This window comes from Miscanthus floridulus, chromosome 19, assembly GCF_019320115.1.
Source record: "Miscanthus floridulus cultivar M001 chromosome 19, ASM1932011v1, whole genome shotgun sequence".
NCBI lineage: Eukaryota > Viridiplantae > Streptophyta > Magnoliopsida > Poales > Poaceae > Miscanthus > Miscanthus floridulus.
In genome coordinates, this window is record NC_089598.1 from 105,270,365 (window position 1) to 105,284,898 (window position 14,534).

Consider the following 14,534-nt stretch of genomic DNA (forward strand, 5'->3'; position numbering starts at 1 on the left):
ATAACTTGAATATAACTTTCCTTCACGGTATAGTTACAAACTAACAACTAACTAAACCTTCTCTAGGGTTTACTTAGATTAACACTAATGACCTTAGTGGGGTTATACTAATTAACATTTCTTAATCACAACTTGATCATAAACTCAAACACTTACTTAAAGTGCCAAGGATCATTTTATACTAATGACTCAAGGTCATCACTCAATCCCAAATTCAAACAAAACCTAAGTCATTAAGGTTTACTATTTGTTTTTATTAAATAATTAATTAATTCAAAATTATGAAATAAAACAACTTTTTCCAAATGAGCTCCAAATTTTTGTGAAGGCTCATCACATGATAACTAAGTGTAAAAACAATTTTCATAATTTTTGGATAATTATTTAAGCCTAGAAAAATCATGGAATCTCATTTATTAATTAATTTAAGCAATTTTTATCACATTCAAAATGTACTGAAAAGTAATATTTAATATTTTTTCTAAATAGTTCACATCTCAGAGAGGTCACACAAAAAATTTTATAATTTTTGGAGCTCTATTTATCTCTACACAAAATAAACAAATCACAGCACTATTTAACTATTTCTGCAAAATAGAAAAATTCATTTTCACTTAAACAGCTACTGACAGGGTGACCCTACCGGTCAGCCCGCGCTGACCACGACGGCGAGGCCCTCTGACCGACGATTACTCATTGACGGTGAGGTCTCCGACGGTACGGATGGAACCAATATGACCTCCCCAGCGCTGCGCTTCGACTAAGGGTACTGGTTGAGCATCTATACTACTGCAGAGCCCTCGCTGGCGACGATGGCGGCACGGCGGTGTCCTGCCAAGATAGCGACGATGATCTATGACTTCACCGGCAAAACAAAAGTCTCCGACGTAGTCAGCACCTCCTAACGGACATAACCGAGCACCTAATTGAATCAATAGCACTCCACAACACTAGCAGCGACGCGCGCAGCGGCACGACGGAGCAAAACTCGTCGGCGTCCCGCGGTCCCATGGCTACGGCGTGTTAGAGGTAAAATAGATCACACAGGCATGATTAGTGGCTCACCCCGAAGCTGATGCGCACGAGAACGACGGCTAAGGCGAGGCAGAGCTAGGTCGTCGGCGTTGGAGACGATAGCGGCAGCGTGAACTCACGGTGAAGCTCCGTTCTGAGGAAAATAACTGACCAAATGATCAACGATCAAGCTCATGAACATCATGATGGAATGAGGATCAAGAAACAACAAAAGCTGAAGCAAGAAGCTTACTCGAACTCCCTGTCTAAGGTGGAATGGACCTCGGCGGATCCTCACCGAAGTTGGAGAAGACGAGGTTACGCTGGGCAAACCAGAGGGATAGAAGCTGAGCAAGTGGGTGATATGGAGGCGCTAGGTGATGGCGATCATGGTGACGTGCTCAGCTGAGACTGGGAGAGCTCTACGGCTCCGGCGCAAGCTCGTCGGAGCTGGGCGGCGCTGACAGGAAACAGAGGAACTGAGAGAGCGACGGAGGGCGCTCTTAAACTTATCAGTCGAGCGGAGGGCGACGGGAGAGGTGCACTTGACACGTAACGGCAATGCGGACACGTCGAAACAGGAGGTGTCGCTCGCGGACGCGTGTGGAAGCCGCCTGCTTACACTGTTCAAGCTATTTACCGAATTGCCACTCGCTTCATTTTTCAAATTACTTTCCAATTTGTATGGTAACTCAAAAATCTCCAAAAATAAAAGTTGCTCCAAATTCAAAGTTCTACAACTTTGCTTTAATAACCATACTCAAATTCTATCAACATATAACAATACAAGTTTAAAATCAAAAGGGGACACTTTAAGAATTTATCCCCTTTCAAATTACTTCAAATTTTATATAACAACTTTGAAAACTCCAAAAACCAACTTTGTAGACAAGCTCTACACTTCTTCTTTTAGGCTCAACCCCAAATTGTGCTTAGATTTTGAATTAGGTTTTTCCAGGGTAGAATTAATTGCTGGAAATTAGGGTTTTGGAATTCAAATTTAACACTAAGGCTTTGAACTTGATTCATCCCATACAAGTCAACACATATAATCATAAAAGTAAACTTGTTTTAGTGAATGCAGATCAAAGTTTTCACTAACACAAGAATGATGTGCAATGCATATGATAACATGGCATATTTTAGTATTTAAAACACCAGAGGTGTTACAAAGGATCCAGCTGTTGTCACAAACTTTCCATCTCATAGGTAATACCTTTCATGGTCATAACTTAAAAATGTAGATGAGGTGCATTTTTTGTTCTATTGTTGAATGTAATCTTTTCTAAGCTTTGTTGTTGTCAATGTAAATGTGCATGCTTTGATAACTTATTGTAGACATTTGTGCTATCAACAAAAAGTCAACCTCTGTATCTACGGACCCAATGGACATAGTTGTTTCCTCAAAACTTTTTCTGGTGTTATAAATGATGAAGACAGTAGGACACACAAAGTTGATGCTATATTTACACAGTCTGGTCTCCAAAATTGGTGCTGAATTTATTTATTCGGTCTTCAAAAATTACCAAAGGAAACAGATTGATGTGTGACATTGTCTACTGTTACCATTTTAGCAGTTTCTACTATAATTTCTATAGCTCATGTACAGTTTGCCCCTCAATTTAACTATTTAGTTCTTAGGTCTTAAGATAGAGAAAGAAGCTTTGCTGAGCTATAGGGATTTTAGTAGTGCAGTTCATAAAATGGTTAAATGTTGTGGTCATTTTCTGTTACTTTAAATGGGTTGGTTACCCTGTGAAGTGTAGCCTTGTGAGCGCTAGGGTTCTGCTGCTCTATTAACTATAGGTTCTAGAGCTATCAGTTTTCTCTTCCTTTGACATAATTGTTTATCTTTTCTGTCAAAGTTCGCAAAAAACTCTATCTATTCAAATGCTAAAGAAGTGGAACATCATATCACTTGGATCACTTGGCCTCAAGGTTTCAAGACCTGTGAAGGTAAAAAAAGAAATGCTTTCCATTTTTTCTTTATTATTCAGTTTGCTCTGTTTTGGTGCGTCGATCAAATTTGAATCTGGTTATTTATAGACTTCCATGATACCTATCATACTAAAAAAAACCAATATGCTGACTTTCAAAAATGTTGCCAAAGTACTCTTTAGATGTGTTTTCTCCTTTGAATTCTTTCTGTCAACCACCAGATAGGTTTCACAAAATGATTTAGGTTGCTCATGATGCTCCTATTTTTTTTACCTAACTAGAGTGGAATAATATATTGAAACAATGAAGCTTCCAATCTGGGCCTGTGCTACAGTGGTACAGACGTACAATTTTGGTATCATGTATATGATACCTATCTTTGTTGTCTTTCAAAATTACAAACTTATTACATCAACAAAGATGATGCGTGCACTTCGGTCCAAATTGTTCAAGTTTTGGCCTGGGCTCTTGCCGTCTCCAATCATTCTCATATGTACAATGATATTGGTCAGAAGTGTTTGGAGATAAGTATGAAATGAATAAATTTGTTCAGTTAGTACGTATCAATACACAATTTTTAAGTACAGGACTCCAAAGTTTCATGTTTATTTTCGTGATCACCATGCTTTCATTCCATCATCTTTGTAGAGTGAAACTAATAAATGAAGACTGAAACAATCATTTCGATATTAGTTTAGTTTTTCGATGCTACGAGACAAAAAAAATGTATTTGTTTCGGGCAAGTACAGGTGTGTCTATGCCGTTTGAATGGTTAACTATGCTATTGGATCCCTCATTAGTTGCAGCTGCAATGAAATTAGCAGGTTGACAAATTCAAAGAGCAGAAAAGAAGGGGGCAACGATACCTTAATAATTATGCCTAAGGTGTTTTGCTATTTTCTTTTGACATTGCTTGATGCTCATAACAATTCTGCACTGTGTAGATGAACGAAAGAAAATCCTAAACAGCAAGAAAAGAGCAGTGGACGGCGAACTTCCTCTGGACGTCAGCCAAAATAGGTAAACCTTACCTATCATGGTTCATGCTTGACTGCCATTGCCCTGTGCCTTCATATTTGCCTTCTACTGGCAACCTGTACTGTTTTGCCACCTCCATTCTTTAAACTACAAGAAAATACCTGTCTTTTTTAGCAAGAAACATGCATCCGAGCATTTTATCTGGCCCATCCAAACGATTCTTCACAGCTTTGTCTTCTCGCCCAAAGCATAGTATTTTACAGATCTTTGGCACAATTTGAAAATCTTGTTGCCTTTTTCCTCTGGCTGCTTCTCTTAATTTATTACTTTCGCTGATTTAGGCATCGCATATTATATTCACTGCACTCATAATGGTGTTCTCATTGCTATAGATCTGGAACCAAAGCAGCATACTTCATCGGCGACAAAGCTACACCCGCTAGAAGGAAGGCTTTGCTATTCAGCCCCAACTTCTAGTTAGCTAATAGCTTTTGCAAAATGCTTATCAAATAATGTAACTATAGCCGCATCATGTGTCCACATACCTGGCACTACCTATTTCCGTTATGTGTTGTACCAATAAGCAGATTCCTTTGTAAGTGCACGTTACTGATCTTTGTTCTATGCCATAGCGCTTCTCAGATAATATAGTTAACTAATGATGTGTTGACAAGCCATTTTAGATACTGGCTATTTTCATTCTGTGACGCTCATATATCATGTGTTTTAACCAACGTGCGCGAGGGCGCGCGAATTGTACTAGTAGCTAAAAAGACTGATCAGATCGCAATGTGCAGAAGGCATAAGCACATAAACCATGACATTGCGCCACATAGTGCAACACACCTACCTTAATTTGTTCACAAGTCCAAAGTAAAAATCATGTATCCACCCCCCCCCCCCCCCCCCCCCCCAAACAAATTCCAAACTGCGAGCCATTATTTTGGCTTTTCTAGATGTATATTTGCTATGTATCTAGACATCCCTTTGCCGACGCGCAGCTACAGGTGCAGCCCCCAACGCTCGAGCTCCAGCTGCAGTTCAAGCCTTTAGATGCAGTTGCGAGCTCGAGCTCCATTCAGCGGGTTGCAGGAAAGCTGCATTCCCCCATGACAGTTTGTGAAGGAAATTAAATAGGATAGGAAACACAAGTGGTAGCAATTTGTGCCAATTGTGATTGTATATGAAGCAGAAAATCAGAGCAATTAGACAACAAAATTGATTCGGTAGTGAACAAGTAAAATCTATATCATCTCATAAAGAAAAAGGAACAATCAGAACATCACGCACCTATTTTTTCCATCTCAAATATTCAGATATATCTTTTTCATTCTGGCAAGACTCGCACTTGCTTCAATCAGTTTCAATACTTCTTCATTGCATTATAGTGTAAGCAACATCTATGTGTTGCTTTCTTTGTAACAAATCATCACACTTCTTCATTGCATTATAGTGTAAGCCACCAACCTCACCAATATGTGACGTTAGCCTTTCTTTCCTATGATAGCCATTCCAGCCGTTAACAACAAATGCATCATGTCCTGCATCTTTCTTTTCTCTAAACAAGAAACAATAAAAGCAATATGCTCTATCCTTTGCCTCACTATATTCAAGCCAAGGACCAAACTCATCAAACCATTCTGGAATAAATCTTCTCGTCTTCTCTTTCTCTCCGATCTGTGTAATACGAAAATCACACGTGCGAGGCTGGCAAGTATTTTCTTCTCACCTTTTCTCTCACGTTAGGATGGTAAGCATCAATTTCTTTCCTCAAACCGTGTCATATTTAATCTCCTCATCCCAATTGATTTCATCTAGACATGAAGTTCTATTGGCATCGATCGTGTCTTGAGCTTTCCGTTTATAATACCTCTCCATGATTACCTAAAATTCAATCATATGCATGAAGGATAATCAAATTGCAGTTCACGATTTCACAGATAAATAATTCGATTGGGCATTAAATTGAGGATAAAAACTCACTGGACAAGGACTCGATGGAGTGGCCGAGTGGACGACCAGCGGCCAGCCGGACGGCCAGGCGGCACGGTGGCACGCGGAGTCGGCGAGCGCGAGTCGCCGTCAGTTCGCCGTCGCGGACAGCAGACACAGGGCGCAGGGCGGCAGGGGCGCGGCTTGACGCTTGGAGTCAGAGTCGGAGTGTCAGACAGCTTGGAGATTGGACGGCAACGCCACAGGTTTGCAGGGGCGCGCGGCGCGGCTTGACGCTTCAGCTGGATGGAAACCCGCGGAAGGAAGCCAGGAATCGCGACCGATGCAATCCGAGCGAGGCTGCGAGGGAGCGACGCTTCAGCTGGATGGAAACCAGGCTACGACGTGGGCTTCTTTGCCTTCTTGGGCTGCAGGGGGTGCCTCATCTTGGGCCATGGGGGGTGCCTATAGGGCCAAAAGTTTCTAGTCCTCAAGAAATTCTCAAAATGGAGGGGGTGCCTGGGCACCCACGGTCTTGCAATGGGCTTCGCCCCTTAACAGGCCGCACTTTTGTTGGGCCGAGACTCAGCGTGTGGGTGGATAGAACTGTGGGAGCCTCGTGCTCGAGTTCACCCTCGGATTGCTGCGGGACGGTTAGATATGGCTGACTGCCGAGTGCAGTCGACGAAGGCGACGTCAGGCGATCTGATTCCGCTACTAGTTCATCAGCTAGCATGCACAGACAGATATGTATGCAGCAGAATTAAAGCAGCTTTACATGAAAACAGCAATCTAGTCAGCTTTGTTTTGCCACACTAAGCCTGTATTATATTGCCTAATGCAAGCTAATGGTGATTACTTCACACAATTGCCGAACAATATAAAATATCGCTGCTTAGCCGCATGCTACATTTGGGAAACCGTATTGCCTAGCACTAGTTGCTGCTGGTCAAGTTTTGGAGACCACAAGGCTTTCTTTATTGTAAAGGAGATGCATTGCGGCATTAGGGCTGAGATGCTGAGTCAGCTATGTGTACGTGCAGATGCTTTACTGTGTTTTTGTCGGCTTGACCTCAGATTGTCACTCACCAACAGCTGTAGAGTGATGGTGAAAATATGTCGTTGCATGCTGATTGTAGTTGAAGGGTTAAATGATGTCAGCTCACCATTCTTCTTGCTGGAAACAAGTCAGTTCATCAGCTGCTAAATGTTGGCGAGTTGTTGATTATATATGCATGTTATCAAGTATACCGTACCCCCTCCTAATTCATAGCTAAATGACATTCTTTTTGCCGTTCAATTTCATAGCTAGAATGACACTTTTTTGGATGGAGGGTGCATGCTTGATCATTTAATATACTCTCTACATTTCAAATTATAAGTTGTTTTGGCTTTTCGAAGTATATAGTTTTTGTTATGCACTTAGATATACACTATGTATAGGCACATAATAAAAACTATTATGAAAAGTCAAAACGACTTAAAATTTGGAAAGGGGGCAGTAATAACTTATAAGAATTATAGATAGTCTACAAAACATACTTTGATTACTGAATTTCTAACAAACATATTTTGGAAGTATTTTCTGACACAAAATAATCTATTGATCATGTAGTCACCTAAAAACATACTCATATACGTGCTTCTATAAATTCGTAAAAAAAATATTCATTATTAAGCTAAAAGGGTGTAATTGACCATACATTTTAGGAAAACACTTACTTGGTTTATTACTAGAAATTAATGTAATTCCTCCTCCTCGTACAACGCATACAGTGCTCATCAGAACATTGCATGGAGCTTTGCTCTAGTAACGCCATAGTTTCTCGAATACGCATACTGAAAAGGACATATGAAATGACATAATGTGGCATCATTATTATTCTTTTTGTTAAGCATAAAATTCCTATAGCAAATCTTAGAGCATTTCATGCAGCTGTTAAAGAAAAGCCTTTTGTTATTACATGGCTGAACACACTTAATGGAGATTCCTATCAGTCAAGAAAACACTAAACAATCAAGGAGATGTGTTAAAAATAACCTATCGCAGCTCCCACATGCTTTAATTCGGAAGTATCTTTCTCAGTCACTACGTGTTGCTGGTCAATTTTTAGAAACAACTAGGTTTACTTTTCTGAAAAAGGAGATGCATTAACGTGTATGATGATGAGCGCAAGTGCTAACCTAGGACAGTGATACTTGTTTGTTGTAAACCGGGACCAAATGGTGGCTGGTGTCTAGTGTTTAGTGTAGTGGTGGTGTGTGTGTCTCCCTACTAGCTGTCTTGGTACTTTATTTCTTATAATATATGTTCGTTTGGCTGATAAGCCATGGCTGAAAGTACTGTTGGCTGATTTATTGTGAGAGAAAAATACTGTTCGTTGGCTGAAAAAGTACGGCTTATAAGCCAAGCGAACAGGGCTATTTCATATATCAGAGCGTGTTTAGTTGCCTAAATTTAGGAATTTGGGCTACTGTAACACTTTCGTTTTTATTTGGCAAATAGTGTTCAATCGTGGACTAATTAAGCTCAAAACGTTCGTCTCGCAATTTCCAACTAAACTGCGCAATTAGTTTTTTTTGTCTACATTTAATGCTCCATGCATATATCGCAAGATTCGATGTGTATAGCACTTTTTTGGATTTTGGGTGGGAACTAAACACGCGCTCATAGTACAATGCACTCCGACCGCATGCTTTGCTTTGCTTTGGCCCCAATAGCTGTTACGTCGTGGTACGGATAATCACCGGACAGCTCGTCGTTCAGGAGATTCATTCATAATCACTACGCTCTTTTATGCACATCTTTTGTTTTGTGACTATGATGACCTTGCATTGAGCTATTATCTTTGCATTCTTGTTCATGGTACTCCCTTCAGTCAAAAAAGCATGACTGTTTTTAAATATATGACATTTTTTTGCGAAAAAATATATGACACTTAGGACAAGCTAATTAATTAGTTTAGAGGAGGGATTGGAGTAGTAATAATCAAAATCCTTTAAATTGAAATTAATTCCTTTTTAGTGAAAAATTAGTTTTGAACGCCATCATACTTCATTACCATGTGTAGTATTCGTTCAAAAAGGAATGCAACAAAGGCAACTTACAAACCCGACTCTTCTTTTCTTTTGTCAGGCTTACAATAGGATTCTTGCATAGAGATGTCGCCATCTTACTTTGGAGAACATGCCCGGTGGCACTGGCGGAGCCTGCCCGGGCTCGTTGGCAAAGCGCAAAGGAAAAAAAAAAATCTTTGTATTCTGGAGAAATATTATATCTTTTTAGGCAAATATTTATGCACAAAAAGAATTGTCCTGGCACTTAAAAGTTTCTGGCTCCTCCACTGCCAGGTGGCTAAGGGCACGCACAAGACAGACATGTATAAGCATTAGCTCCAGACTAAGCTAGCTAGGCTCATGCATAATTCCTCATGTCTCATTGCCTTGCGCCTACAGAGGTAGGGAGGCATGCATGCAACACTTTTTCTCTTTTCTCTTTCTCCCAAGGTACCGTTCTCTCTGTCAAAATGCATTCTTGATCGTTTTCCTTTGTTATGTGTATGGGCACTGTACCGTGCCCATCTGTGAGACCATCAAAACCGAGTGACATGGAATCTTGATGCAGAGGTGGAGGTTGGGGCAGCACGCCAACATGGCACGTTGGGGAAGCCCAAGCAGATGCAACAAAGGACAAAGACATGACATGGCATAGATAAGGAAAAGACATGTAGAACAGAACTGTAATTATTCTAGGTGTTTTCCTGTTTGAATGGCACAAACTTGATTATTATTCAAACCAAGGATACACAAAGGTAGATCAAATTGCACACACAAATATACAAGCAAAACTATTTCATCGTGGCAGGAAAACTTTAAACAAGATCAGGTTACAGTACACCTCCTCAAGTTTACAGCATCGAGTAACAGCTTACAAAAGAGAGACAGCTACACCTCCTCAAGTTTAGTAAATCTTTCACACAAGAGTGGAAAAATAAAGCACGAAAGCATGCATGCTCAGGTGTTACTGGTGGTGTATCTAAAAGGAAAAGAAACAAAAACTCAGGTTGCCTCCATGGCATGCCTTATGCCTTTCAAGCTTAAACAAACCATAGGATCTCAACGAAAAACCGCATAAGCTTGAGATAATCGGAGTACAGATTCCAGATACAGATGACTTCATGCAGAGTCATGCAGAGAGCATTTCAATTCGGAGGACTGTTATGGCCAATGCTGGGGCTATGACCTGGAGTGGTAGACTCGGTCTGAGTAGCAGTCACCTGCAGAACACTCCTTGGGGTGCATGGAGGATGCACGCTGCTGATAGGTGCCCTCAACACTTCCAGCTTCCTAGCATGAGCTGGCACAGAGAGCTGCACCAAGAAGATAGCACTGAGAAGCAACATGAACACAACAATGATTTTCGACGAAATGGCCATGAAGTTTACAAGGAAAAATATGGTGGTTGCTAGTTTGGAGTGGGATTAGGGGGCTGAGAACTCGGTAGACAAGTTACTTGCAGCTACTCACAGCTAAGACTGCCTCACCTCTTGAGCCAGCTCCCTTCTTTATATACGCAGGTTGTAAGTTGTATTACTAATTTAGTTCAAAAGGTGTACTTTAAAAGGAGATGACTAATGGGAGGACCACAGCCAGCCAATTGTTCAGCAATTGGATACCAGTACCTTTTCTTTTTTTTACAAATCCTACGCCAGGGGAACACCTTTTCCTAATACGGTTTTATTCTAAGAAATATATCTAAGCTTCACCTGCCTGAATACATACTTTATACAGTGATATTTATAATATAAAATAAAAACTGCTGGAATATGCATCTACTATGGGTGAACCAAGTGACAGCCTGACAGGTAAGCTTTCATGTAAGTTCATTTATAGTTTTTTTCTGCCGACATTAATCAATCAACCAAACTAGCAGTTCTAAAAAAGTTACCAAGGAAAGGATTACCGAGGACTGAGGACACAGTTTTGGATAATCTGTTTACATGATAATCGGTTATTCTACTGAAACATCTGCTCACCACACTAGCTGAACCACTTGTACTAAAATTAGAAGTAACAACCCATGGTCCACATTTTGTCTGCACCAACTTGCAAGAGCTAATATATCATGGAAGTCTCATTTAAGTATGCAAGTTGCAAAATGAAGCATGCACCTATGCAAGTTGCAAACTAGAAATACAAAGTGTAACACTATCATGCTGATAAAATTGTACTAAAACTAGCAAATACTACCGTCCACATTTTGGCAGCACAAAGTTAATAAGGATAAGGATTAAATATGTATCATCGAAGCCAAATTAGGGATGCAAGTTGGAAACTTTAAGTATCAATATCTTCCATGTTCCGATTAAATTCAGACCATGACCTATCAGAAATTATCAGGACAATGGGTGGACGAAGCAAAAGCAAGTTGGGGCTTCTAGTTTTGTTGCTCCTCACTGCATATGGAAAAGTGTACGCAGTAGCTAATGTTCAAAGCTAAAAACAACTATATGCAAGGCATTGCGCCACCAGAAACTGTCCCATCGCTGTGGGAGGATATTTTTCTAGGATTCCTGGAACTTTGATTTTGATTTGGAAAGGCACTTCAAAGTCTTTTTTTGTTTTGGAACATTGCCTCCCATTGGTTGGCTAGAACTCATCAATATAATTTATTTGAGGTTCCATCATCCTTTGTGGCACAAGCACAATAGAACATATCTGCATTTATTCATGTCCTTCATTCAATGACCCCAAGAAAAAAGTGCTGTAAACTTGACCAAAGGTCATAAAGCATGAAGTTTCCATCATTCTGCCACAACATTTTTGTTCCTCGGTGATTTTCCTTTTTGAGGGAAAGGCAAATGCCAAATACGAAGTCATGTTAGACAAAGGTGCCATGCGGTATTCAAGAATGCATTGATCCATCCAACTAGAAAATATCAAAATATTGAATTGTGAGAGAAGTTGTAAATAAGTACTTAAGATCAGAAACATACCTCAAGCAAGCATTTGATACCCACATACACAAGATACGTGTGGACGCTTGGTTTAATTTGAAAGAAGTCATAGAACTGGAGCACCAATTGTAGTAGTAGTAGTAGTAGTTCCTCATCAAACTGTTAAAAATGATATTACATAGTACAGAATCTAGGTTCCTTGATCTTATTTATTGTAAGAATATCAGCGCAGAAATGCTTCATAATGTTGTCTTGAATAAATAAAGTCACAAATTTATCACTTAATACATGACAATGGTTATATATGCACTAAGATTATGTGTTTCAGTTCATTCACAAGCTAGCTGCAGCACAAGAAATAAACCTCATGTGATACCATCAGACAAGGAACCTCCATTCATCAAATATAGTATGGATCACCGTCATATTGACAAGGTTTAACTGGGGCACGTGCTTAAATAACAATAACAGCCTACCAAAGACGGATAATGTACGAACATTTCCATATCACCAAATATGTGGATGAGAAAAAGGGAAATATATGGTTGCTCACTTCAAATCTGTTCATAAAACAGAGAAGAAGACATCAATATGTGCACTTCTTTCTATCAAAAACCAATTAACCAGTCAGTTTTTCCTTTATGAAGTAGTGAAGGTCTCTTCAAAAGCACCCATACTAAAAACAAAACTGAAATAAGTTTGCTCAAGAGAATATCAGTTATTGATTGTATTACATCGAGCTACACATACAGGATGATACTCAATGTAGTGTGGTTGTGCCTAACTGAAACTCCTTAGCCATACATGAGTACATGGGAAATCTGTATCTCCCCACTTCCTAATTATTTACTACACGAACACAACCTGAGGCATTGCACAGCAACACAACAGTCCTATCACTTATATACAAACACTCTTATTTCGGGCATGGCTGCCTCATTTGGTGGTATGGAGCTTGGAAAGTAGGTAGAGGCAAGCTGAAGAAAGGAAAATCGTTCCAGCAAAGCATAAGAGGTCGGCACAGGATGTAATGGTGACCCTCTTGCTCTTCTCGAAGATGCCAACCAGTAGAACCAGGACAATGACATGACCCAGCTTTGTCTTAAGATCATTTAGCGACTTGATTTCAACCCACTTGGGCCGGTCCTACAGACAGAAACAGAGATGTCAAGAAACTGCGATTGACTGCAATTCTTTGCTGCCTCAGGAGTATCACTGATAGGGATGTGCATGTGAACCAACCGGAAGGCTGAACAGGCCGAACAGGTTGGACCCGTAAGAGGAGTCTATGGTACTGATGAAGAGCTCGTACAAGCCTATCCCCAAGACAAACGTGACCGTTCCAATGAGAAACATTTCTGGATGTGAAACAGGCAATGCACAACAGAAAGCCATTAGGCCCATTGTTAGAACAGATTTGAGCATGCGGCAATGATATCGTAGTAGAATTGTACATTGTGGCCTTAAGTTAAGGGTTACAGTGGTTAGCCACATAACAGTGCTTATTTGAGGTATGGAACAAGCATCAGGTGAGTGGATTTGGTTACCAATGGCTTCCAGCAGCATGAGGATGAGCTTCCCTCCGCCGTGCAGGTAGTAGTCGACGAAGGCATTCATCACATGAACGCTTCCCTGCAGAATCCGAAGCTTCAGTTCACAAATTAAGGGGAGATAAAGCCCGTATGCTCGAATCAATCAATGAAGCGAGAACACCTTGAGGAAACAAGGGACGGAGCCGAGGAGCAAGCCACCGATGCCGAGGAAGGTCATGAAGCGGCAGGCGAAGATGACCTTCTCGATCCGCGCCTCCAGCTCCGACCCGTTCCCCGTCCCGGGCTGCTCCACCGGGCGGTACAGCACCTCGCGGCGACGGTGCTCCGAGGGCACCGCTCCCGCCGCCGCCGACGACGACGCCGCCGCCGAGTGGGAGCACTTGAGCGACACCCCTGGTGCCCTCCCGCCCCCGCGCGGCCTCGGCCTCGGCCTCCACGCCCAGCCAGCGCACCCCGCTGCCGCCGCCGCCGCCGGGCCGCAATGGTAATCTAGAGGCCTGGGCTTCATTGCCGTGTCTGGAACGGTCTCGAACCGCCTTCTCCCACTCCGCTCGCAGCCGGGGCGGTTAAGTAGACGGCTCACGGCGCCCAGCGCGGGAGAGCGCGACAAGTGGTGCGCCACGTTCGGTGCACCGCGCGGGTGGGCGCGGACACTCCCGTCGTCGTTCTCGTTCGTCGCGTTGCGGGGCGGGGCTGGCAGCGAGTCCACGTCGGCGGAGGCGGGGAGCACCCGTTCATCTCATCAGCCCCCCGCCAGTGGTGAGTGGTGGATGACAACAGAGATAATTCCATCCTCGGATGGCGCCATGGGGGGTCGATGCATGATTGAGGGTGATCTGGGCTCCGCCGGCCAGCCATTCCTCCCGCGAACTCCGCCGCCACACACCCGCACCGGAACACGACGGTCGACGGCTCGTCTGCTCGTGCCGTGTCTCGTGTGTGAGTGTGACTGCCCATTTGGTTGGTTGACCATTGACTCGCCCGATTGGCTGGGTTATCATTACTGGGCTTTATGTATTGGCCCATGGGATATGTTGTTGTCCATAGAAGCCCGGCCCAACGGCAACTACCTGAAGCCCAAGCTAATTTCCCCTCGTCACGCAAAAGAAAAAAAGATCTTTTTAAGCCCCAAAAAAATACATCTTCCTCGCATGACTTCTTT

At 42.0% G+C, this 14,534-nt stretch overlaps 1 protein-coding gene and 1 long non-coding RNA gene across 2 annotated transcripts; one reads left to right on the top strand and one right to left on the bottom strand.

Moving 5' to 3' along the window:
* The first annotated feature begins 2,867 nt into the window (after positions 1-2,867).
* LOC136527205 (uncharacterized) lies at positions 2,868-4,561 on the top strand. The gene is made up of 3 exons (XR_010776725.1): positions 2,868-2,970; positions 3,897-3,972; positions 4,323-4,561. It is a non-coding gene; the product is annotated as an uncharacterized lncRNA (long non-coding RNA).
* A 7,956-nt stretch (positions 4,562-12,517) lies between these two features.
* LOC136529030 (uncharacterized) lies at positions 12,518-13,914 on the bottom strand. The gene is made up of 4 exons (XM_066522060.1): positions 13,533-13,914; positions 13,367-13,451; positions 13,062-13,177; positions 12,518-12,965 (listed from the first exon to the last, which is right to left on the bottom strand). Exons 1-4 carry the CDS (start codon positions 13,878-13,880, stop codon positions 12,756-12,758), a joined length of 759 nt encoding a protein of 252 aa, XP_066378157.1. The 5' UTR covers positions 13,881-13,914; the 3' UTR covers positions 12,518-12,755.
* Positions 13,915-14,534: the final 620 nt, after the last annotated feature.